The 24,983-nt window shown below is 44.6% G+C and overlaps 1 protein-coding gene across 1 annotated transcript; it reads right to left on the reverse strand.

Annotated features, from left to right (window-relative positions):
- Positions 1-7,830: 7,830 nt before the first annotated feature.
- On the reverse strand, positions 7,831-22,881 carry LOC148047318 (uncharacterized). Its single transcript, XM_087711371.1, is given in 7 exon segments — positions 7,831-8,833; positions 8,835-10,917; positions 12,484-12,613; positions 13,123-13,190; positions 19,459-19,573; positions 19,807-20,386; positions 20,789-22,881. Coding segments are annotated over 6 exon segments (3,054 nt in total). The 5' UTR covers positions 20,206-20,386; positions 20,789-22,881; the 3' UTR covers positions 7,831-8,574.
- Positions 22,882-24,983: the final 2,102 nt, after the last annotated feature.

The raw sequence follows: 24,983 nt of genomic DNA on the forward strand, positions 1-24,983 counted from the left end.
CCTATGTTGACTTTCCCCATTTTAAGTCCCTGCTGTTCTCCTAGTCGCCCACATATACCATAGGTTCCAGCTAAGATAATGTTCTGTTTCTCCTTTGTCCCTCAGCCAACCCGTCATTCTGTCCATTTCTGCACATTCGTAGATCTTTTTAATTAAAGCATCTTCCGGCGGTATAGTGGTGGATTTCCAAAGTTGTGCATAGGTTATTCTTGCGGCCACAATTATATGCAGGCTCAAGTGCCATATTGAACTGCTTATGTTATCTGGTTTGATGCTTAGTAACAAGTTCTCAGGTCTCCATTCAATGTTTGCCCCGGTAACCTCTTTTAACCACTTTTTAATCCTTTTCCAATATTTCGTGGCCTCAGTACAGGACCACCAAATATGATAGAATGTGCCATCCTTTCTTCCACATTTCCAACACAATGGAGATAACCCAGGAAACATCTTGGCTAATCTCGTTGGGGGGAAGTGCCACCTATAAACCATCTTGTATATGTTTTCTTTGAATGCAGTAGAAGTTGTAAGTTTAATGGTCTTACTCCATAGATCCCGCCATTTGCCCATTTCAATTTCATAACCTAGGTTTCTCTCCCATACTGTTAGAAGGCTTTTGTCCATCTCTTCATTAGTATCTTGGGAGGTCAAAAATTGGTAGATCTTCGATAACATTTTTTTGTCTCCACCAAACAAGATCTTATCTAGCCCCTGAGGGTTTGGGTAGATCCCGAAACGTGCCTTATCACTTTTAAACCTGTTTCTAACCTGTAAATATTCCCACCATTCCAAATTCCTGCCCTGTTGCTCTAATTCCATCTTTGTTTTTATGTTGCCCTCTTCTGTCATGATATCTTTATATGTTATGTTTCTTGTCCAGTTAAATAAACTCGGATGCGTTAAGGCCTCTAATGGTGCCAACCAACACGGAACCCTAAGATAGTATTTTTTCCTCATTTTTTCCCAGACCCCCATCAAAATCTTCCGAATATAATGTCCCATGAAGTACCTATGGGGGGTGTCTCTTTCTTGCCAGAGGGAGGCATGCCATCCCTGGGGGAGGTCATGTCCCTCTATAGCCAATAGGCGCCTTCTATTCAACATCACCCAATCTTTCACCCATGTCATGATTGCTGCGTTATAGTAAGCTTCCCAGTTGGGTACTCCGAAGCCTCCCAGTTCTCTGCGTTTTTGTAAGGTTTGGGCTTTGATTCGTGCTTTCTTGCCTTGCCATATAAACTGTGTCACTATTTTCTCCAAGGATTTAAAAAATTTTTTGTCCAATTTAGTTGGTGCCGTTTGAAACAAAAACAAAAATTTTGGTAATACATAAGTCTTGACTGTCGCGATTCTGCCCATCAGAGACAATTGTTTGCTACTCCAATTAGTCATATCTTTGGATACCTGTTGTAGCAATTTCATATAGTTATCTACCTTGATAGAGGAACATCTCTCCGTCAGCCAAATTCCCAAATATTGTACTTTGTGGGCCATGTTGATCCCTAACAGGCTTTGTGCTTCCCTTTTCTGGTTCAGAGTCATATTTTTAATTAACAGTTTTGTCTTCTCTTTGTTTATACGTAGCCCCGCTATCCTACTGTACTCCTCTATTTTACATAAAAGTTGTATCCCAGACGCCATAGGGTCCTCCAGGATAAAAACAAGGTCATCGGCGAAAGCCTGGACCTTGAATTCCTGAGGGGAAATAGGAAATAGGGGGAAAGGCCCTTGTTAATGGCTCCCTGCCGGAAAAAGGCCTTGACGTCTGTGGAGGCGGCACTTTCTCCAACTTCCTTTCCTTCCTGTCCAAGATCTTTCTGTGTGGATGGCGAAAATTCTCTCTGAAGGATTTGAACTCATTTCCCTCAACAACAGCCGCCCTGAAGGCTGGGCAGAGATTGGAGAAGGCCTCAAAAGGGGCCAAGAAAAGGAAGATCCTGAAAAAGGAATCACTAAACTATGATGAGGAAAAACATATTTTTACATAGGGACGGAGTAGAAAATTCACCTGAAGAAATGTGATAGGAAGGCCCCTTGGAGAATTTAAGGCAGGGATATATCATTGGACCATAAATGAAAAGAGGAAAAGGCAATGAAAAAGCAAAACAAGAAAAGTGGAAGGCTCCATTGCTATGAACACATTCGACCAGATTTGTAGTCGACAGTGACACACAGAGGTTAGCTACAGTGAGCAAAACCAAATTTAAACGGATGGAAACTGATCAAAAATTCATTTTTAAAAATGAAGTAGCATCTGATTTTCCTTTCTGTATCTATTTCTTTTTTTCTCCAGTTTGACACCAAATAATCCATATTTGGAAAAATGGGGTTTTTTTTGGCACACAGTCTACATTGACATATGGCATTATTCCATCATATCATAAGAGGGCTTTGACTGAAAAAGGTTCCCTGCTTCTGCATTCATATTGGTAGAGTCAGATCTTAATTTGGCACAGTGGACGCAAGTTGGATTGAGCGGTCCTTGGTGCCCTCTGAGGTTGATTGATGATGTTCCCTAGTTTCGGTAATGAAACGTCTACGACCAAACAATTCAAGCTCAGAGAGCACCAAGGACCCCTCATTTCAACCGTGAGCTACACATCATCTCCTTCATTGTCATGTTGGATTGTTTTTGGCACCTTATCATCCCAGAGAAAGTTTCCATTTGCATTTCTGCATGCTTCATCGGGAAGGACTGAAATATTTTTTTAAATTAATTCTCAATTTCATCTTATTTTGGTTGCCATTGTTTTTTGCCTGATTTGGAAGGGAGGGGGTGAAGTAAGTCAGAACTATCATTTTTTGCCATTGTAACTTCAAATGGTTACTTAATAAATTATTGTAAATCAGGGAGTGCTTAGGTTGGCCAGTAGGCTGCCTACCTATGAGAAATTAATGTGCATCTACGTTTCCCTACCACATTTTTTTACACAACTATGTCAAAGTAGTTGCCATGGCACTGAAACAATGGTAACTACAAAAGTAAACATTGTGGCCAGGTACATGTGAAGAAAACAAAATTCTGGGATGCATCACCAGGTGTATTACTGTGAGCAAAAAGGAGGTCCTATCCCTCTACATAGGGCTTTAGTGAGACACCATTTGGAATACTGTCCATTCCTGGGAAAACTCACTTTTTAAAAAAAGTATTGATAAGATTGTGTGGGTCCAGAGATGGGCAACACAGGGGAAGGCAAGGAAAGATCACCACAAAATTAGGACAAAGAGCATATAAGTTGGATTTTTCTAATTCAGCATTACTATAACCCCGTTCCCCTTATGGTTTTCTTTCTCACTTATTACTTACATAACATAATGTGACGCAGGGTGGAAAGGCAGTAGTAATGGATTCAGGACTAATTGTATTTCTGTCTGCAACTTTGCTCTAGTGGATATACACATCAGAGGGTTTTACTTGAAATGGTTAGGGAATCTGCACCACTTAAAACATCACTTTCAGGGCAACTGATAACCTTAATCTCCACTGATCCTCATCTTTGTTTTAAAACCTCCAACTTGGCTAAAAAGCAGGAGGATTCAAATCAAAATCAGAACAGAGATGAAAGCGAACGTGGAGCTCTTCTAGTCCAGCCTCCTGCTCAAGCAAGAGATCCTATCTCATTTCAGACATGTGACTGTCCAGTCTCTTAACAATGTCCAGTGATGGAGCACCCATGCTATTTGAAGGCAAGCTGCTCCACTGGTGAATTGTCCTCACGGTAAGAAAGTTCCAAGTTGCTTCTCTCCTTGATTAGTTTCCATCCATTGTTTCTTATCCTGTACTCCGGTGGTTTGGGGAAAAATTAGATATTAGATTAACAGAGTTGGAAGGGACCTTGTAGTTCATCCAGTCCAACCCCCAACTCCCCCCCCCTGCCCAAGAAGGAGACTCTACACCATTTCTGACAAATGAGAGTCCAATCTCTTCTTGAAAGCCTCCAGTGATGAAGCTCCCGCAACTTCCAAAAGCAAGCTGTTCCATTGGTTGATTGTTCTGTCAGAAAATTTATCCTTCTTTCTAGGTTGAATCTCTCATCAATTGGTTTCCATCCATTATTCCTTGCCTGGCCTTGGAAAATAGCTTGACCCCCCTCCTCTCTCTGGCAGCCCTTCAAATATTGGAACACTGCTATTCTGTCTCCCCTGGTCCTTCTTTTCAATTCACTAGCCAAGCCCAGTTCTTTTTAATCTCAGTCTTTTAATCAGCTTAGCTGCTCCTCTTTGCGCTTTTCCCAAAGTTTCTGACTCCAAGGACCCATTTTCAGTTACCATTTTTGAGCCAGGGATCAGGTAATCTGTTTTTCCTGTGCAGGCATAACATCTTACTTTTCTCCACATTAAATTTCATTTCGTTGTATTCAACCTTGTCCCATTTGGATCAAAAAAGCACAATATGCATAAACATAAAAATCTAGAGAGAATTGGTGGGCCCGTGGTTAGAATGCAGTACTACAGGCTAATTCTCAACAGCCAGGAGTTTGATTCTGACAGGGTCATGGTTGATTCAGCTTTCATCATTCTGAGTGGGGTAACGTGAGAACCCAGATTGTTTGGGGGGGGGGGATATGCTGACTTTATAAACTGCTTACAGAGTGCTGCAAAGCATTGTGAAGTGGTATATATGTCTAGATAATCTGCAATGTCCCTTCCAACTCTGTTTTTGTGTAATCTAAGTGGAATTGCTATTGCTATATAGTTTATTCCAAGCGTGGATCCTTTCATGAGAAGTAAAACTAACATTCTGAGCAAAACTCCTTCTGTATTCCAGGCATTTTTATGGCTTTTCCCCTGTGTGGTGCCTTTTGTGGATAGTAAGTCCATTACTATAAGCAAAGGTCTTTCCATACTCCGCGCATTTAAATGGCATCTCTCCTATGTGGATCTTTTTGTGTATTTTTAGGTCATTGTTATGAGCAAAGATCTTTCCACATTCCATGCATTTACAGATTAACAGAGTTGGAAGGGACTGTCAGATTCCTAAAAGTGATACTGCCATTCAATTGGGAGGATGGGGGACTTGGAGTCGATTTATTAGTAGTGTCTGTGACAACTGACATTTTACAACTGGTTTCCTGGGCCGAAGCACCTTGAGATCCCCTCACCTTTTGTGGGAATGTTTATGATGGCCATGTGGGATGGTTCACTTTAATGTCTAACAATAACCATGGAAATACATGATTATCTGGTTCTCAGAGCAGCTGGTAAAGGGACCACCTTCACACATGAATATTGGCTACAATCTGCATTCTAACTAATGGGAGGGGTCTCTAATGCTTTAATTCTATCTGCCTTGCCTATCTGCCTTGCCTAAGGCATCCCCTAAGGGGATTCAGATGTTGCTTTGAACTGGATGTTTTCACTTCCACTTAATAAAAGGTTCTTTTTGAAATACATTGTTTCAAGAGTCTTCATTCTCTTAAGCAGAAGGAGAGGCACTCCTTATAGAAAGCAACATCTGCAAAATGGTCAACCTGGAGAAGCAGGGTCTACTGAGGGGACCCTGAAAACCATGTCTGAGCAAAACAGTGAGCAGGGTGAAACTGAATGATGCAGGGAAATGTCAAACCCCCCCCCCCCAAACTGGAGGTATGCTCCCTGTATTCTGTCAAAGAGGATGTGGTGACCCTGGAGGACCCCAAAAAGCCCTGCTGGTCGATGATCGGCATCGGGATGAAAGTCAGCTGGGATGGGAGGACCAGAGGAGTCACCCTCACCCGGGGTAACTGAAAACCGGGTGGAAATTGGAGCTAGAAGCTCTATCTGACCAGGAGGAACTAAACGAAGCATCACTGAGAGAAGATCATCTGAAGAGACATATAACCCAATTGGTGATGGAAATTTTGGAAACTCAACGTCCGGAAGGACCCAGAACAGCAGCAAAGAAGCACTGGAAGGGCAGCAGCCGTAGATAATGCCAGGGGAGCTAACCCCACTCTGGGCACTGCTGATTAAGCAGATGGCACAGCAGCAGCAGCAGGGGAACCAGCAAGCCCTCAACCCCCAGTTGGTGTGTAGATTGGGGCCATTCCCAACCAACCCCGAACCCCGCAACTGGAAAGAAAATCTTCCTTTGAGGTGAAGTTTGATGGAGATCTGCAACAACTGGCATTCTTTGTGGTACATGTGCTCACCCACATGCAAGAGTATGGGCGTGATATATAAACCCAAGGATCCTGAGTGCGAGTTGTTACCCTAGCCCTGGAAGGAGCCAGATAGATGGTGACTCTACATAATGCTGATACGCTGGAACTGCAGGACTTTGACAGTTTCACGATGTCTGGCAATGACGTTTTGAATACCTCCACATAGACCACAAATTACGCGACCACACTAAAGTTGTGAAGCATGGATGGCAGAGTATACAGAAAAAGTTTGAGACCTTGCGTGTCATGACCTCTACAATGCCTGCATGGCCCGAGGTGCATCGAACCACGTACATGAGTGGTATCTCACCGCGGAAGAGGCTGTGATCGATATTGCCAGGAACCAGTACTGACGGGGATGAGTGTGGAAGAAATCTCCACCCCAATGGAAGCAAGAACCTTTCAATCCGCAAACTGCATCTTCTCCAAAACCGTCAGCCTGTTTCAAGTGTGGAAAGGAGAGGCACCGAGCTGCAGAATGCCATTCTCAAACACCTGCTAGGAACGCAGAGCGCCCATTGGGGGGGAAACCTATGAGAACTGGACGGTGTAGGAAGGAGATGGCCTTCAGGAGTAGGGAGATAGTAGAATTCCCCCCCCCTCCATTCTTTGAGGAATAAATCCCGGCTTCTCAGCAGGAGGAACCACACTCATTCAAAAGCGATCCAAAGGAAGAAACACTGGTAACCAAACCAATTAAATTGCTTGCCCTCATCCTAAGACTGTTTATTCCCAACTGGGAAAGGGAGAAAAAAATCTCCACTTTAGTGGACTCAAAGTGCACCCGCTGTTTGATCAGCTCAATCCTGGTAAGAAAGTTGAAGATTAATGTAGGGAAGCTGAGAAGCTCCGTAGCTTTTTGCCAACTAGATGGGTTAATAGTAGGGGGGGGGAGCCAGTTTCTTCTGCCACAAACCTCTACAGATAGCCATTGGGAGCTGCGAAAAAATATTTGTTTATAATGGCACCTGGCATGGAATGGCTGCTAGTCTTGGGCCTTGTATGGCAGAAAAAATGGAACCCCAAAATTAATTGGAAGCAAGGCACCATAAAAATTCAGATGCAGGTGACTTGCTGAGAATCCACACAAAGAACCTGAGGGGGCAGAGCACTAAGAAACAGCACTGCCTGCTTACACTATGCTAACCTAGGACATACCCAAATAATACAAAGACTTGGCTGAGGTTTTTAGCAAAAACATACTCACCCCCACCGCTCCACTGACTGTGCAATAGAAATCCTACACAGTGCCTAAATCCAAGATGTATAGCATGTCTCCAAGGGAGCTAGAAGAACTGAGGGCATTCATTGAGAAAAACCTAGGAAGGGGTTTCATTGAGCCAGCCCGACCAAAAATTGCAGCCCCCGTGTTATTTAGAAAGAAAAAAGATGGCTCTAAGCATCTCTGTGTGGATTTTCAAAATTTCAATCCGATAAGTGTGGAGAACATGTACTACCTCCCCCTTATGAAAGACATGCAAGTATACCTCCCTAAAGGGAAAAAAATTTCAAAGGTGGATATAAGGAAGGCTTACTACCACATCAGAATTAAAGAGGGGGAGGAATGAAAACGGCATTTAACACCTCTCTTGAGTGCTACCAAGTCAAAGTGCTCCCATTTGGGCTACAAGGGCCCCCCGCAATTAACAAACGGTGCTACATGAGCATTTGTATGATGTTGTCTTGATTTATTTAGATAGCATTTTGGTACATACCGAGACCAAAGCAGAACACGTAAAACTAGTCCAGGCTGTTCTAAACAAACTCTGCTCCATGAAACTTTATGCTAAACTCTCCAAATGGGAATTCCATGAAATAAAAAATTGAACATTTAGGGTACCGCATTTCACACCAGGGCGCAGAAATGGACCCTTTAAAAGTGCATGCAGTACTTGATTGGGAACCATCCCCACGCATAAACAATTACAAAGCTTCCAGGTCATCTAGTCCAACCCCCTGCCCAGCAGGAGACCCTACATGTCAGGCCTGCAGTCATATTCCTTATAGAATCTTTGTCCTGCCACACTTTGTCTCTCTTTCTTTACTATGCTTTTCATTAGTGGGCAATTGGGAGGGGAGAGTGGTAAGGAGTAGAATGTGTTTGTTTTCAAAATAAAAAATTCCTTTCTAGAAGCCCAAGGTCATCTTTTCTCTCCGCACCTCTGCATCTGACCAGAACTAGATGGGTGGAAATGCCAGCGTGGCAGATGAAGATAGGACCAAGTGATGGATTTATGGGACTGGGGACAAGATCATGAGTAATCAACTGGGTGGGAATCCTAGGAAGCTTTCAGATTCGAGATTGACACAGATGTATCAACATGTCTCTCTTATTAAATTGGAAGTTTAAGGATAGTTCTGCCTTTGATTCTGATTTATTTCTGGATAATATTTCGAATGCTGACACTACGTCTGCCTCTAACTAGGCTTCAACTCAGTTTCTCTCCCTGTGGATCCTCTTATGGGAAATAAAATTACTTCTTTGCGCAAAGGTCTTTCCACACTTCATGCATTTATACAGCTCCTTCCCCATGTGGATCCTTTGGTGTCTTCTTAGGGCACTGTTATGAGCAAAGGTCTTTCCACATTCAATGCATTTATACAGGTTCTCCCCTGTGTGGAATGTCTTATGGGAAATAAGATGACCTTTTTGACCAAAGGTCTTTCCACACTCCATGTATTTATACGGCTTCTCCCGTGTGGGTCATCATATGGGAAATAAGATAATGTTTTTGAGCGAAGGACTTTTCACAATCCATGCATTTATACGGCTTCTTCCCCGTGTGAATCCTCTGGTGTCTTCTTAGGTCACTGTTATGAGCAAAGGTCTTTCCACACACCATACATTTATACGGCTTCTCCCCTGTGTGGATCCTTTGGTGACTGCTTAGGTAACTGATATGAGCAAAGGTGTTTCCACACTCCATGCATTTATACGGCTTCTCCCCTGTGTGGATCCTTTGGTGATTTCTTAGGGCACTGTTATGAGCAAAGGTCTTTCCACATTCCATGCATTTATACGGCTTCTCCCCTGTGTGGATCCTTTTATGAGAAATAAGCTGACCTTTTAGAGCAAAGGTGTTTCCACACTCCATGCATTTATACGGCTTCTCTCCTGTGTGGATTTTTTGGTGACTTCTTAGGGCACTGTTATAAGCAAAAGTCTTCCCACATTCCATACATTTATACGGCTTCTCCCCCGTGTGGACCCTTTGGTGCTTTCTTAGGTCACTGATATGAGCAAAGGTCTTTCCGCACTCCATGCATTTATATGGCTTCTCCCCTGTGTGGATCCTATTATGAGAAATAAGAGTACTACTTTGAGCAAAGGTCTTTCCACACTCCATGCATTTATGTGGCTTCTCCCCTGTGTGGATCCTTTTATGTCTACTTAGGCTACTGTCATAAGCAAAGGACTTTCCACATTCCATACATTTATATGGCTTCTCCCTTGCATGGACCATATTATGGGAATTAAGATTACCTCTTTGAGCAAAGGTCTTTCCACACTCCATACATTTATACGGCTTCTCCCCGGTGTGGATTGTCCTATGGCGAATAAGATGACTTCTATTTGCAAAAGTCTTCCCACATTCCATACATTTATACGGCTTCTCCCCCGTGTGGACCCTTTGGTGCTTTCTTAGGTCACTGATATGAGCAAAGGTCTTTCCACACTCCATGCATTTATATGGCTTCTCCCCTGTGTGGATCCTATTATGGGAAATAAGAGTACTACTTTGAGCAAAGGTCTTTCCACACTCCATGCATTTATGTGGCTTGTCCCCTGTGTGGATCCTTTTATGTCTACTTAGGCTAGTGTCATAAGCAAAGGACTTTCCACATTCCATACATTTATATGGCTTCTCCCTTGCGTGGACCATCTTATGGGAAATAAGATTACCTCTTTGAGCAAAGGTCTTTCCACACTCCATACATTTATACGGCTTCTCCCCTGTATGGATCGTCTTATGTCGAATAAGATGACTTCTATGAGCAAAGGTCTTTCCACACTCCATACATTTATACGGCTTCTCCCCTGTGTGGATCGTCTTATGGAGAATAAGATGAATTCTATGAGCAAAAGTCTTTCCACACTCCAAACATTTATATGGCTTCTCTCCTGTGTGGATTGTCTTGTGGCGAATAAGATTATCTCTTCGTGCAAAGGTCTTTCCACACACCATACATTTATATGGCTTCTCCCCTGTGTGGATCATCTTATGCCGAATAAGATGACCTCTTTGAGGAAAGGTTTTTCCACACTCCATGCATTTATACGAATTCTCTACTGACTGGATCCTTTTATGGGAAATATGATTACTACATCTTCTGAACCTATTACCACACTCTCTACATTTGTGTACCTTCTCCTCAGTGGGAATGCTTTCATGGGAAGTAAGTTGCCCATTTGTTCTAAGACATGTACCACATTCCAAACATTTGTAAGGATTCTCTTTTTTGTCAATCACATTTTGAGATGTAAGGAGCATATTTTCAAGAGAAGGAATGTCTCTTCTTATAGTATCTTCTCTTTTGTTTTGGCTTAAATAGTGTTCTTTTACTTGTAATTTACCTTTGATTGGCTTCACACTTTTCCCAAGAAAGTCTTGCATCGGAGCATCGGTGGAAGATGAGCTTTCCTGATTATAATCATTTGACTGGTTTCTGCCATGGGTTTCTAGTTCCATTCGAATTCCAAACTTCTCCTTTCTATCTTTAGCACTGATCACTTGTAAAAGTTCACAGGAATCTTGATCGTCCTGCCCATTATTACCTTCAAAGAAAAAGGGAAAGTGATAACAAGATTAGAGAAAAAGATCTGACTGTACAAAATCAAGTGAATTTCCTTCTGAATTCTCCCAAAAACCTATTACGTTTGCATGCTTCAGGTAGTGTGATACCATTTCCTGGAAAATGAGACCTCCCCAGATAATAAGACCGATCGGGCTTTTGAGCGTACGTGCTAAAATAAGGCCTCCCTTATAAATAAGTCTTCCCCGAAAATATTACAACACATCAGCAGGCATGAGGTGACCACGTTCGTCACCTACTGCACCTCAAAAATAAGACCTCCCCAAATGGCTTAATTGTAGCAGAGACATGTGAGAACAGAGAGTTTCTTCTCCTTGGTGTTGCTCCACAGTTTCCATCTGGCAGGCAGAACTACCGCTCAGCCCTTTCCTTGATCCCAGCTATGAGACTTTGGTGCGAAATCCCTTGGAGCCTCCCATTGGTTTGTAAATGCTCTTCGTGCTGAGACTGCAAAGGTTGGGAGGCTTCAACAATGGCTATTTTGCTGCGTCAAAGTCTCAGGCTTGCAAGAGCTCTTTGGCTGGATCTGGTATAGGCTTCAATTTGCAGAGGACAGAGGCCTAGTGCGAGATCACAAAAGACCAGAAGTGCAAGATGTCACACTAATGATCTCGCGTGATCTCACCCTGGAGGACTTTAGGCCTGTATTACCCACAAATTGAGGACTGCACGAGATCCAGGGAAAAAGTCTTTGAAAACAGAGGCCTTCACTTTGTTTCCAAACCATTTTGCCCTAGATCTCATGCAGTCCTTGGTTGGCCTAATGTACTGTAGTACGAGACCATGTGAGATCAGCAGGGCCAGATCTACCACTATTGATCTTGTGTATCTCTCACTATGTTAGGCTTCTTTGTTCTGCAAATGCACCTAAGCAGGCAAAGGAACTGACGGCTTGCTACATCCTCCTAATCTAAGTCCCAGCAGGGTGGAGTGCGGGTACAGGTAGGGTGACTGTTATTGCAACACCTCTGCTGTCATTTGTAAGTGTAAATGACGACTGTTTTGCTGCAATGCTCGCAATTTCAGGACTGAGACTTAAGAACTTGGGAGAGGGCTAGGTCGTATCTTGGGACGGTTGCTTAGTGAACTGTCATAACTTTGAGATTATCTGTGTCCTAGGATGCTCTGAGTCACACTTCATGAAGCCATTGTTCTTGAATTGGATTGGGAGAATGCTCTTCCATAGCCTGAGCGTGAAAGTTATGTTCTCACACAATTTTGGAGGTTTCAGAGGACAAATGACAACACCTTCTTCTCACGTGACCTCCAGAAGACACATAAAATAACATCCCATTCTTCTCAGCCTCCACAGATAAGTTCAAAGAGAAATGGGAATATACAGATAAGAAATGGCACAGAAAGCATCTAAGCAAAGAGACATTGACTCTTTCCTTCCTTGGAGTACCAGAAGGCCAGATACTTTCCTTTTCCTTTCCAGGAGTCCCTATCTGATTAGTGATTTTTTAAATAAAAAGTAACTATAACCTGCCTTTCTGAACTCTCAGATTGTGGACTAGAAAACTCTTACCAACAGAGACTACATTTCTATGGTTTCCCAGCATGACTTCCGAATGCAGCGCTTTTTGGTCAGGATCCAGCTGAGACCATTCCTCCTCAGAGAAATACACAGCCACCTCCTCGAACGACACAAGACTCTCCTGAAAACGGAAAAAAGAACAGAACGGCAGGATTAGAAAGATCTGGTGAACTTCATCAGTAATTTAGATAAGAGGATAGGGAGGAAACTCAGTTTCCTTCAAAAGCTGTGGGAGTTTAATCACTGGCAGCTTTCAAGAAGATACTAAACTGCCAACAGTCAGAAATGGTGATGGGGGGGTTGGACCATATGATCTACAAGGACCCTTCCAAGTGCTAATCTGTACCATATGATGTCAATAAATTACAAAAAGAAAATTCCGGAAGGACTTTAAACGAAGTGCTTCTGGTAAACGCAAAGTTGGAAGAGCACCTAGCAGAACAAGATAACCAGAGGAAGCGATATTGGCTGACAGCCACTTCAACCTGGAATTCCTCTGTCCAATTTGTGGAAGGACAGAGAAACAATCCAGTCCAAACAAGGGGGGGGGGAGAAGGAAAGAGCACTCTGCACACCCACTTCACTTCCTGAAGGTGAGACTACAAACCTAATAACTTTTCCCTTTCTTACTTGATTTAAAGGTTCAACCGCTGTTTGATCGCCATCAAAAAAACCAGGAAATTTCATTCTTTGTTTCTCTGTAAGGAATAAATAATTTCAAAGTAAATATTTAACAAAATATTCATTTTATGTAATTACTTTAGACAACTTATATGCCGCTTATTTGCACATGGCGACTCAAGGGGGCTTACAAAATATAAAACCTATATTAAAACAATAAAACTAATAAAGAGCAAATTATAAAACATTAAAATAATAAAATCAACCTCACTCCTCCTCCTGGGCGACAGCACCTCACAGGAGCCAAATAATGCGCTCTATTCTGCTCTTGGTACTCCAGGCCCACTGGCAGAACCAGGTCTTCAACGCCTTCCGGAAGAGTGCTAGAGTGGGGGCCATTCTAATTTCTGGGGAGATGGTGTTCCAGAGAGAGGGAGCCCCCACGGAGAAGGCTCTTCTGGGTCTCACCAGGTGTATCTCCCTAGAGGATGGGGCATGTAACATTCCCTGCCTCCATCAGGTACATATAACCGGTAAGAGATGATCCGTTAGATAATCTGGTCCTAAGCCATGAAGGGCTTTAAAGATTACAACCAGCACCTTGAATTGCACCCAGAAGCAAATTGGCAGCTAGTGCAGCTCCTGCAGGAGAGGTCATATATGTGCACACTGGGATCTGCACAAAATCATGCGGGCTGCTGTGTTTTGCAACAAATGGAATTTTCAGATGCTCTTCATGGGTATCCCCATGTAGAGAATGTTACAATAGTCAACACAGGAAGTGACTAGGGCATGATTGACTGTGAGTAGGGCTTGTCGGTCCAGGAAGGGGCGTAACTGACGCACAACCCGTAGTTGCGCAAAGGCCCTCCTGGCCACGACTGTCAGGTGCCCTTCGAGCAGCAGTCATGACTCCAGGAGAACCCCCAGATTATGCACAGGATCTGTTTGGGGTAGTGCCACCCACCCAAGACCAGAGGTGGCAATTCTCCCTTGGCCAACAAATCACAAACCCAAAGATACTCGATCTTGCCATTGCTTACTTTCAACCCGTTGCTTCCCATTCAGCCCCTCACAGCCTCCAGGCACTGCGAGAGGGAGGACACAGCATCGCTTAAACCACCATGGGCTGAGACACACAACTGAGTATTGTCAGCTGGATCTCTCCCCTGTTATCAACACTGACTGAGAGCGGCCACAGGAGAAGGAAGTGAGCCAGGGTAGCAGATGACCTCCTTTCCCATCCCCCAAAACCACCCCAGGAGAATACCATGGTTGATGGTATCGAAAGCTGCCGAGGTCAGATATATCAAGGATGGATACACTACCCCCACCATCCCCTCCACTTTAAAGAGCACATCCTCTTTAAAGTGCTGGGGCACTACCCCCCTCCTGTAGGGAAGAATTAATCACCACCAGTCTACCCACCTGTCACCACCCAGGAAGCTTTCACAAACCAGGAGAGACATGGAGTCTAAAATACAGGTGCTTGGTGACTTCCTGGGCGGAGCTTACTGATGGTAGCAGCTTAACACAGCTGCTCCCGAATTCCTGGTCACATATCTGTTTAGATGATCATCTACCTGACGTCTAACATGTTTCTTATCCTTCAGGCAAGAAGGGAAGAAGATACAGTTCTGCTGGCAAATGCCCTTTGATTTTTTGCAACTTCTGTGTCTGTGGAGAGAGGGGGGCCAGCCCGAGGCAGAACGGCATCTGTGCTGGGAACTTCAAACTGCCTTGCGCAGTGCAAAGTAAGCTTTCTCCCACTCAGTTCACAGTTTGATTTATTTGATTTTAATACGAGCTGAGCTCGTTTACGAGGACATTAATTGTTTATCCAAATCCTAGCTTCATTTTTTTTTACAAGATCTTCTTCTGAAAATCTATTTACTTAGAGGCTTTTAAAATGGCGTGGAGCTGGCTGGATTCTTCTGCAACAATGATTATTTTCTTAATTTCCTTGTTAAACTCTACAGAACTTTAAAACTTCAAAGGAGAGGAATAATTTATTACCCTGCCTCACAATCGGCCAGTAGAAACTTACTAATTAGTTTCATTTCTACAAGACTTCCTTTCTCTCATTAATTTTGCTTATCTGGAGATACTTAAATGGTGATGAATCTGCTGAACTGTCTCGTCACAATGCTTATTTTTTGAAATCCTTTGTAAAGCCTTACTGAGCCTCAAACTTCAAAACAAAGGGAGAAATTCAGCATCTCTTCCCATAGCTGCACAGTCGGCCAGTAGAGTTTTATTAACTGCTTGAAGATAAAATTTGGAATGGCCTCAAAACCAAATCCTAATTTGAAACCCCCCCCCTCTACCCCCAGAAGCACTTCTCCAATACCTAGCACAAAGTCGCAGCCTCCGCTCCCTATGCCCCCTGCTGGAGACTTGCTAACGAAATAATTCTTCTTGAGGGAATTAAGTGAGGCTCTCAAAGCTCACACAATAAAAATGGAAGATAAACTTAGAGACTTTAAAGAGGAGATAAAACAGGAGGGAAAAGAAGAAATAAAAGAAATAAAAGAGGAAATAAAAGAACTTAAACAGGAGTTGTATGATAAAATTGATGCCAGGGTTGTTAAAATTAAAGATGAAATGCTGGGACTTGTAACTGTATTGACAGAACATGTTTCCGGAATTGAAGATAGTCTAGAGGATCTTAATGAAGCTAATACCAACTTGACATCGAAAACAGAGGTGGTGCAACAAAAAGTTGAAAATGCTGAAAAAGAAATTATTATGATACAGTATAGACAAATGGAACTGGCATTAAGAGTAAAGGGGCTGCGTGAAGAAAAACAGGAGAACCTGAAACAGATCCTATCAGAAGCTTTTGACCGTCTGGTGGGAAGACTGGGGACTAAGCTTGACTGGCAAATCGATAAAGTTTATCGCGTTAACTCCTGGGTGGCAAAGCAGAAACAGCTTCCTCGAGACATCGTTATATACTTCACTACAAGAGAGCTCAGAAACATGATACTACAAGAGTCTTATAACACTAAGCTCCAAATTGGCGGTCAAGACCTGACTGTTTTGAAAGAGATACCACCTCAAATGTTAAGAGCCAGGAGAGACTACGCTTTTTTAGTCGAAGAACTTAGAAACTGTCAGATACAGTACAGATGGGACGCACCATTTGGTATTATACTTACATTTGATAGGCAAAGATATCGTCTCAACTCTGTATGGAAAGCCCGAGATTTTTACCATAATATTTTGAAGGTTGGACATCCTGCATCATCTGGACCTGGAGAAAGACCACACAAGAAGAACAGGACAGACAGCAAACTACACAACTATCAAATAAGATGGAGCATCTCTCTCTCCTAGAAGCGCAAGGTGTTATGGAACAAAGACCTAGCCGTATGATTACTAGACGAATGGAGAAACAAGCTAAAACAACCTCAACAATCACCAGCCATCGATCAAGGAGCTACAGCAACAAGTCCGGAAGCAGTGGGAGGAGCTAGGCCAAAGGTTAAACAGGCCATGCAGGAGGCTCTAAAAAAGCTTCAGATAACCAAAGATGACAACTAAGATCTTAACATGGAATGTCAATGGATTGAATTCTCCACAGAAGAAAGAAAATATTTCACTATCTTAAACAGTTTAAGAATGATATAATTTGTTTGCAAGAAACTCATATCAAATCAACTGATCAAAAATATCTGATTAACTCAAAACTTGGTCAACATTTTGTAGCTTCTGCTATGGAAAAGAAAAATGGTATAGTTGTATACTTAAGAAAAGACATGAAAGCTGAATTAATTGAAGCAGATCCCTTTGGAAGATATATCGCGTTAGATCTAATCCTAGAAGGGAAAAAGACATTACTTTTGGGAATTTATGCTCCTAATCAACAGCAAGACGGATTCTATAGAAATCTTCATGCTAAATTAGTACAGTGGGACTATAGGTCTTGTATACTATTGGGTGACTGGAATGGCGTGATAGACACTAAGAGAGATAAGAAGACTTCTCGCCCAAATACCAAGATGCGAGCAAAGCTACCCAAACCTTTTTTTGACATGATGGACGACTTTGAACTGAGAGATATTTGGCGAGAAAGAAACGCAGAGGAATATGATTTCACTTTCTTTTCTGATAGACATCAATCCCTTTCTAGGACTGATTTTATACTAATCACTAATGATTTGCTTTCTAGGGTGAAGAAGACAAAGATTGCGGCTAGGGTCCTTTCGGATCATAACCCAGTTTGGATGGAATTGGGAAGGGTAGTGGAGGCAAGAAGGTCTTGGAGATTGAATGAAAACTTATTTAGATATGAAAAGTATATTAATGATTGTAAAAAATTGTTATCTGAATACTTTGTTTTTAATATGAATAAGGGTACACCTATGGAATTCGTATGGGATGCAAGCAAAGCGTATATGAGAGGAGTGCTGATGAATATAAATAAAACACATAGATATAAACAAGGGCTAAAACGAATAGAATTGGAAGAGGAAATTAAGAGGAAAGAGCTGGAGTTAACAATGAATCCAGGAGATACAAAGGTTAAGGAAGCAATCACCATATTAAAATCTCAATTTGACATGTTGATCTCTGACCAAGTAGCCACTAGTTTATTATATGCAAAACACAATACATTTTGTAACGCAAACAAACCTGGCAGATGGTTAACTTATCAGATTAGGAAAAAAAGGAAAACTCGAAATATATCTAAACTGACTTACAGAGGGAAGGAGGTGTTTCAACAGGATGAGATTCAAAAGGCATTTCGGGAATTTTTTACAGAGTTGTATAAAGGGGATAAAATTAATGGTTTAGATATAGACAAATATTTAGATAAAGAGAAAATACCCTTAGTCAAAGAAGAGCACAGGCAAAAATTGAACCAACCAATAACCTTGGGGAAATGTTACAGGTAATCAAGCAGGTAAAGTCAGGGAAGGCACCAGGTACAGATGGTTTGACAGTGGCCTACTATAAAAATTTAGTTAGAAATGGTAGAACCTCTTAGAGAATTATTTAATAAGATTCAAACGGAAGGTAAGGTGCCTCCATCTTGGAAGACAGCGTTTATATCCTTGATACCCAAAGAAGATCAAGATATTACCCAACCAAAAAAACATAGACCTATCTCATTACTTAATGTAGATTATAAAAATTTTACTAAAATACTAGCAAATAGGTTAATGCTGGTTATTCAACAATTGATACACACCGACCAAACAGGTTTTATACGGGGAGACAGATGAAAAGTAATGTTAGATTAATTATTAATGCATTAGAATATCTGGGAAAGAACAACCAAATTCCTGCTGCGTTCATATTTTTGGATGCTGAGAAAGCCTTTGATCGAGTTAATTGGCAATTTCTGTTGAAGATATTGCAAAAAATGCAGATAGGAGTTTTTTACAGTCAATTAAAGCAATATACCAACAGCAAACAGCACAAATCATAGCCAATGGAAATTTAACAGACTCTTTTCAAATTGGAAAAGGTACAAGACAGGGCTGTCTTTTGTCCCCATTATTGTTTATTATAACTTTGGAAGTATTATTGAATAAAAAACGGGGCTTGGATGGTCTAAAAGGGATTAAGATTAGGCAACAAGAATACAGAGTGCGCACTTTTGCGGATGATTTGGTCATAATATTGGAACAACCGCAGGAATCCAGTATGGTTTTAATGAATATGATTAATCAATATGGTCAAGTGTCTGGTTTTAAAATAAACTTAGGAAAAACAAAAATATTAGCTATAAATATGAATACTAAACAAAAGGAAGAATTAGGAGGAATGTTAGGATGTGAGAGTCAAAAAGGTTAAATATCTTGGAGTTAATATTTTAACTTCAAATGGGAAACTATATAAGTATAATTATGAACCACTTTGGCATAGTATACAGATAGAGATGAAAAAATGGGAGAAATTGCACTTATCTTTGCTAGGTAGAATAGCGGCAGTGAAAATGAACATCTTACCAAAATTTTTATTTCTTTTCCAAATGTTACCTATACTTAAAAAAGATGCGAATCTTTTAGAATGGCAGAAGGGTATCAACAAATTTGTATGGGCAGGAAAGAAGCCGAGGGTAAAGCTGAAAATAATGCAAGATGCACGCGAGAGAGGAGGCTTGAAACTACCTAACCTAAAACTATATTATGATGCAGTGGCGCTATCTGTAATTAGTGATTGGACTCATTTAACTAATGATAGAATATTGAATATTGAGGAACACGATCTGGTATATGGTTGGCATGCTTACCTGTTATTCAACAAAAAATTGGACAAGAATTTTAAAAGTCATATTTTAAGAAATGCTTACTGCAGGTAAGACAGATGGGTAACCGAAGGATCTTCCATTACCTCCTGAGGCGTCCTGACTTTGATCTTCCCAAGAGAACCTCCTGAAAAATAGCTCCTGAGGGGGATTTGATGGATTCTTCTTTCCCTCAGGATCTCTGATCTCCACAGTGAAGCCCTTCCAATAGGAGAGGAAGGAAGAAAGAAGCAGAATTAACGTACATCAGGAACTGGATTCCTATAGCTGGCACACAACCTCAAAGCCCCCAATATCCATCAGTGTGGTTGAGTGAGAAAACAATGTCCTATAAGAATTGTTGGGACATCGCCACATATTATGAATGTCAAAGGGGTTTGGGAAGGAGGGGTGAAGTATTGACACTCATTCTCCATTCCCTTTTGAGCTCTCACCTGCAACTTCTGCTCCGCCTGGCTCAGGAGGAAGCCTTCTGCAAGGGCCACCGCCTGGGAGCTGCTCTCTGCTCCACACTCCCGCACCCAGCTCTCCATCTCTGGGGGCAGAAGGAACAAGAGCTGCTCCAGAACCACCAGGTCCAGCATCTGGGCTTTGGTGTGCTTTTCTGGTCTCAGCCATCGCCTGCAAATGTCATGGAGTCGGCTGCAAAGTCCTCGAGGACCCTCAGCCTCCCAGTGTTGGATAAAGTTCCAGGGCTGAACTTCGGAAGGGAGGATGGTTTCCTCCTCCAGGATCTTCTGTCCAGTCCTTGTCCAGAGCTTTCCCCACTTCCCAGGCTGAACAGCTGAAGGGCTTTTTCCGCTTCCCTCCTTGGCAAAAGTTTGTGTCTCCATCCTTTCTCTGTCCTGCAGAGCAACTCCAGATGGGTCCAAGGACTCTGGTGGGTCTCCAGATGCCTTTTCCTTCACGGGACCATTTCTGGGACAGATCCCTGCAAGTTATTCCGCTCTTTTTTTCCTCCCCAAGAGAAAATTTTGGCTTGCAAAGACCACAAATGGCTTCCAGTTTCTGTATCTGAGATGGAAAGAAAAAATAAAGGCCAAGAATTAGAAAGTGGAATTCAGAAACTGAACAATCTTCACCCAACCTGCCCGGAGCCCCCCCGTGGGCCGGGAAGGAGGCAGCTGGAGAGGCCGCCCCACTTCTCTCCCCCTCCGAAGACAGGATCGGGCCCTCTGGGAGCCTGGTGCGAATCCTGCCTCCTCCCCGCCCGGCTTCTCTCCTCTCCTGCTGAGCCTCCGCAATGCCGAACCTCCCACTCGGGCTCTTCCCCGGATCCCCTCCGCCTTCCCCGCTTCCCCATGCAGAGAGAGGGCGGTTGAGGAGCATGGGACCCGGGGTTTAAGCTGGAGGAGGGCCGGGCGTGGGTCTCTCCCTCCTCCGCCTCCCTTTGCCCGGGAAGAGCCCCCAACTCACCCGGGCCACGTCTGGATCTTCCCCCGCCAGACTCTCCCGCAGCCTCTCCGCCTCCTGCGGAGCCCCAGGGGTTAAGGAGAGCGAGTACGCCTTCCTAGAGAGGCAAAGTTCTAAGATATCCTTTCCTTCCTAGCCGCCTCTCGGAAGACAGCTGTGACGCTCGCCCTCTAGGGGACCAATGGGGAAGCGCCTGCTGTTCCCTTCTACTTGCAGAGGTCGCCCCCTGGTGAATTTCGCATTCCAGGATTCTAGAAAAGGCGGGAAAGGAGAGCGCGTCTGAGCGGAAGGGAGAGGGCAGGGATTATGGGCATGGGAATAGGAGGAAACGCCCCTCTCAATGCCTCCTTGTTAGACAAAGGATTCAAGGTCTCCAGAGGCGGCACTTTCTCTGTCTCCCTCTCCTTCCTGTCCAGGAACCGTTTGCGGGGATGGAGGAAGTTCTCTCTGGAGGATTTGAACTCTATTCCCTCAAGAACAGCAGCCCTGAAGGCTGGGCAGAGATTGAGGGAGGCCTCAAAAGGTCCAAATCCTGTCAGAAACCGCCGGGGCAGTCGTAAGAGAAGGACCAGGAGGCTCTCTGGGAAACACTACTTGCATCTTGCGATTGTTGAGAACGTCAGCCTTAAGTGGAGGAAGATGGACCCAGGCAAGGAAGCCGCAATCTGGAAAAAATTGAGATTTCTGTCAATTTTTATTTTTTTTAATTCAATACATACTGCTGCCTTCTCAAAATTGTGAAGCTCAGCCTCACAGTGGAGTGTTAGGAGGGGAGCAGAAAGGACAGATCTCCAATCTCTTCTGATGAATACTCGGGTTGACCCGTCTCTTGCCGAATGATGCTGAAGAAAACAAAAAAAGAACAGTCAGAGTGGTCAGAAGACAAGGACCAGGGACCTCTCTTGGATACACAACTTGTGTGCCTTGTGATTGTTGCAAATTGAAGCCTGAAGTGGAAGAAAATAACCATTTGTCTGGTGTAGGGTTTCCTTCTTAAGCAGTAGGTTGGACTAAAAGACCTTTCAACTCTGCTATTCTATTCCTATTCTAGTAAGGGACACAGACAGGGAAGCCACAATCAGAAAAAATGGAGACTTCTATCGGTTTTTATTTCTTTAATTCAATATATGCCCTTCTCACATTCATGGCTCTGAGTGCCTAAGAATAATTGGAAACGGCAAGCAGCTGCTTGTGACCTGAATGCTGAAGAAAAAGAAATCTCAAAGGTAAACCAATTCCAAAATGGAGAAAAAGCTCAAACTAGTGAATATTCCAGAAATTGTACCTCCGAATGAGGCTGCTTGGTGGAGAAATCAAGAGGGGGAAATCGTGTCTCATTTTGACTGGAGGAAGGATGGAACTGCAAAATGGTGATAGGAAAAGAGTGAAAAATGACTTTTGTTTTAATTATTCCTTTCACCAAACGTAATCGAGAAATTACATTGACATATATCCGAAAACACTATTATGCTGCTCAAATTAAACTCTTGCCGAACTGAAGAGCCACGTTTTACGGTCTTGAGATGCCGTAAGCTCAGAAAGTATCTTTAAAGTTAGTTAGGAAGGACTCGGGCATTCTCTCCTCCCCAGAGATTGCAAGCAAATGATCTGCAATGCAGCTTAACTCCTCCCTAGCTGCCCTTCCCAATAGGTTGCACTTCCAACTCCCAAAATTCTAAGATACTGGCTCAGAATTCTTGGAGTTGAAATCCATCCCATCAGGAGGGGGGGCCCCAGGGTGGGAAGAAGGAGGGCTTTCAGTGGTATTTGAATCTAGAGAGTCTTGAAGGAAGAGAGACAAATTGGGCTCCCCGGTTCCTTCCTTTGTCCCCATGTGGGGAAAGTTTGGTGAGTGGGGAAAGGGTCTGGGGTCCTGCCTCTTTGCCCTCTGAGCTGCAATTAAGGTCAGCTGACCCACCCACTCCCGCTGCAGAGCTGTAACCGCAGAGCTCTCTTCCTCCCGCCCAGCTGTGGGGTGCAGCCCAGAGATGGGTTTCTACTGGTTCACACTGGTTCGGGCAGTAATTGGGCATGAGTCACTGAACCGGTAGTGACCCAGGCTGGCCATGCCCCTGAACTGGTAGGCTGCTCGAATGCTTGCCCTGCCTCGCCTTCGCCACATGCATCCACAGAACTGCCGCCTCCTGCCTACACACAGATAAGCATTTGTGTTAGCCTACCCCCGTCCCCACCGGCCAGTGTCTCCAAAAGTTGTTGCCATTGCAGCCATGGTGGGGGCAGCCTGGCAAGCTTTGCATAATGGAGAGAGTGGCAGTGGGAGGATAAGGCAGTAGTGGCGGGAGGAGAGGACAGCTCGGGGCAGTGGACTCAGCTGCAGCCTGGACAAGCCGAGGAACAAGGAGCCTCCCATGGGTTGCACATCCCCCCCAGCCTTTGCCTGCATCTCTGCGTTAGCCAGTGTCTCCTGAAGCTGCTGCCATTGCAGCTCTGGCGGGACAGGGATGGGAGCAGCTCAGCAAGCTGGGTGCCCGAAAACATTGTGGAGGCACCGGCAAAGACTGGGAGGGGGTGCGACATGCGGGATGGGATTTGGTCGCCCGAGTGGCCCAACTAAGTGCTGCAACACCTCCAAGCCGATATGAGCTGCAGGCCTGGCTTAGGGAGGCGGGGAGCGACTTGCCTGGGCAGCTGCTATGATGGCTACAGGAGGAGCGCCCCTTCTCACCTTTGACGGGCATTCCCCATGTTTGCAGCCGCAGCACCCCACTCCTGCTGGTATGCTGAGGAGGGCCTCTGGGCCAGGTGGGTTCTGCCTGGGAGATGAGCGTGCAGGAGAAGGCTTCCCGATGGACCTTGGGGGCAGATTCACTGAGGATGTGCCCAGCCCCCTGGTTCCCGTGGAAGAGGGTGACCCTGTTTCCGTGCCCCACTGCCCATGGCTTCTCTGCCAGGAAGGGCAACGGAAGGAAAGCCAAGACGACCACCACCACCCCGCAGCATCTGCACTTGGATCTGGAGCCCAGTTCCACCACAAAACCGCGAAGCCCTTATCCGCGCCGACATAAGTGCGGAGGCAAATCCGTGCCGTCCGAAGCGCTAAGAAAAAAACAACCCTACCGCGATGACATAACCGCAAAGGGCAAATCCGCACCTACCGAAATACCCTAAACCTAACCCTAAACCTAGGGGCTTGCAAGCGGAGCGGCGACGCGCGGTGGAGGCAGGCCGCCCTCTTCTTCCTCAACAACATCTCCTTGGACGGGCGGCCGCCGCTGCCGGGCAAGCCCGCTTCGCCGGCCCCGGGAGAGCCTCAGCCGCTGCCGCGTCCTCCTCTGCCGCCGGCGCCTCCCCCAGAGGAAGAGGCAGGGCGGGTGGCATCGGCGGAGCCCATGCCTCGCCTGCTGCTGCCGGCCCCACTCAAGCCCCCTGCGGGCTTCCTGCTGCCCCCCGCGGCTGAGCTGGACCCTTCCCACGGGCTGGGCGTGGCCGCTGCCCTCCTGCCCCAGCTGTTGCTGGGTAGCCTGCTTTGCCCCGTGCCCGCTGAGCAGCTGGAGGAGGAGGGCTAACTTTGGAGGCAAAGCACGAAGCGCCCTTCTGTTGCCGCGCTGTTGTTGCGGCGATGATGATACGCGGTGATGACGTTGTGGCTCTAGCGACGCGATTAGGAGCCAAGGTGGCGCAGTAGTTAAATGCAGCACTGCAGGCTACTGCTAGATCAGCAGTTTAGCGGTTCAAATCTCACTGGCTCAGGGTTGACTCAGCCTTCCATCCTTCCGAGGTGGGTAAAATGAGGACCCAGATTGTTGGGGGCAATATGCTGACTCTCTGTAAACCGCTTAGAGAGGCCTGAAAGGCCTATGAAGCGGTATATAAGTCTACTGCTATTGCTATTGCTATTAATCACCGCTATTTTGACGAGCGTGGTTTTGTCGTGCCACGCTGGAGCCCGAGTGTCCAAAATAAATATATCAAAAAGTCCCCAAAATTTTCACACATATTCCCAGTTTGGTGGGCGTGGCTTGGGGGGTCATGTGACTCAGTGTGTGTGAGTGGTGTCAAGTTGGCCACACCCACTCAATCACATGCCCCCCACCTAGCCACACCCACCAAGCTGGTAGCGATAATTTTTGAAACCCACCACTGGTGCAGCCCCTTCTTCACTCCTGGCCCCCACCTGCAAGCCAGAGGGTGGAGCAGCCGGGAAAGAGAGAGAGAGCTATGCACTGTGGGGGTCTCC

This window comes from Thamnophis sirtalis, unplaced genomic scaffold (assembly GCF_051295495.1).
Source record: "Thamnophis sirtalis isolate CommonGarterSnake01/CBP01778 unplaced genomic scaffold, rThaSir2_p1.2 scaffold_3, whole genome shotgun sequence".
Lineage (NCBI taxonomy): Eukaryota > Metazoa > Chordata > Lepidosauria > Squamata > Natricidae > Thamnophis > Thamnophis sirtalis.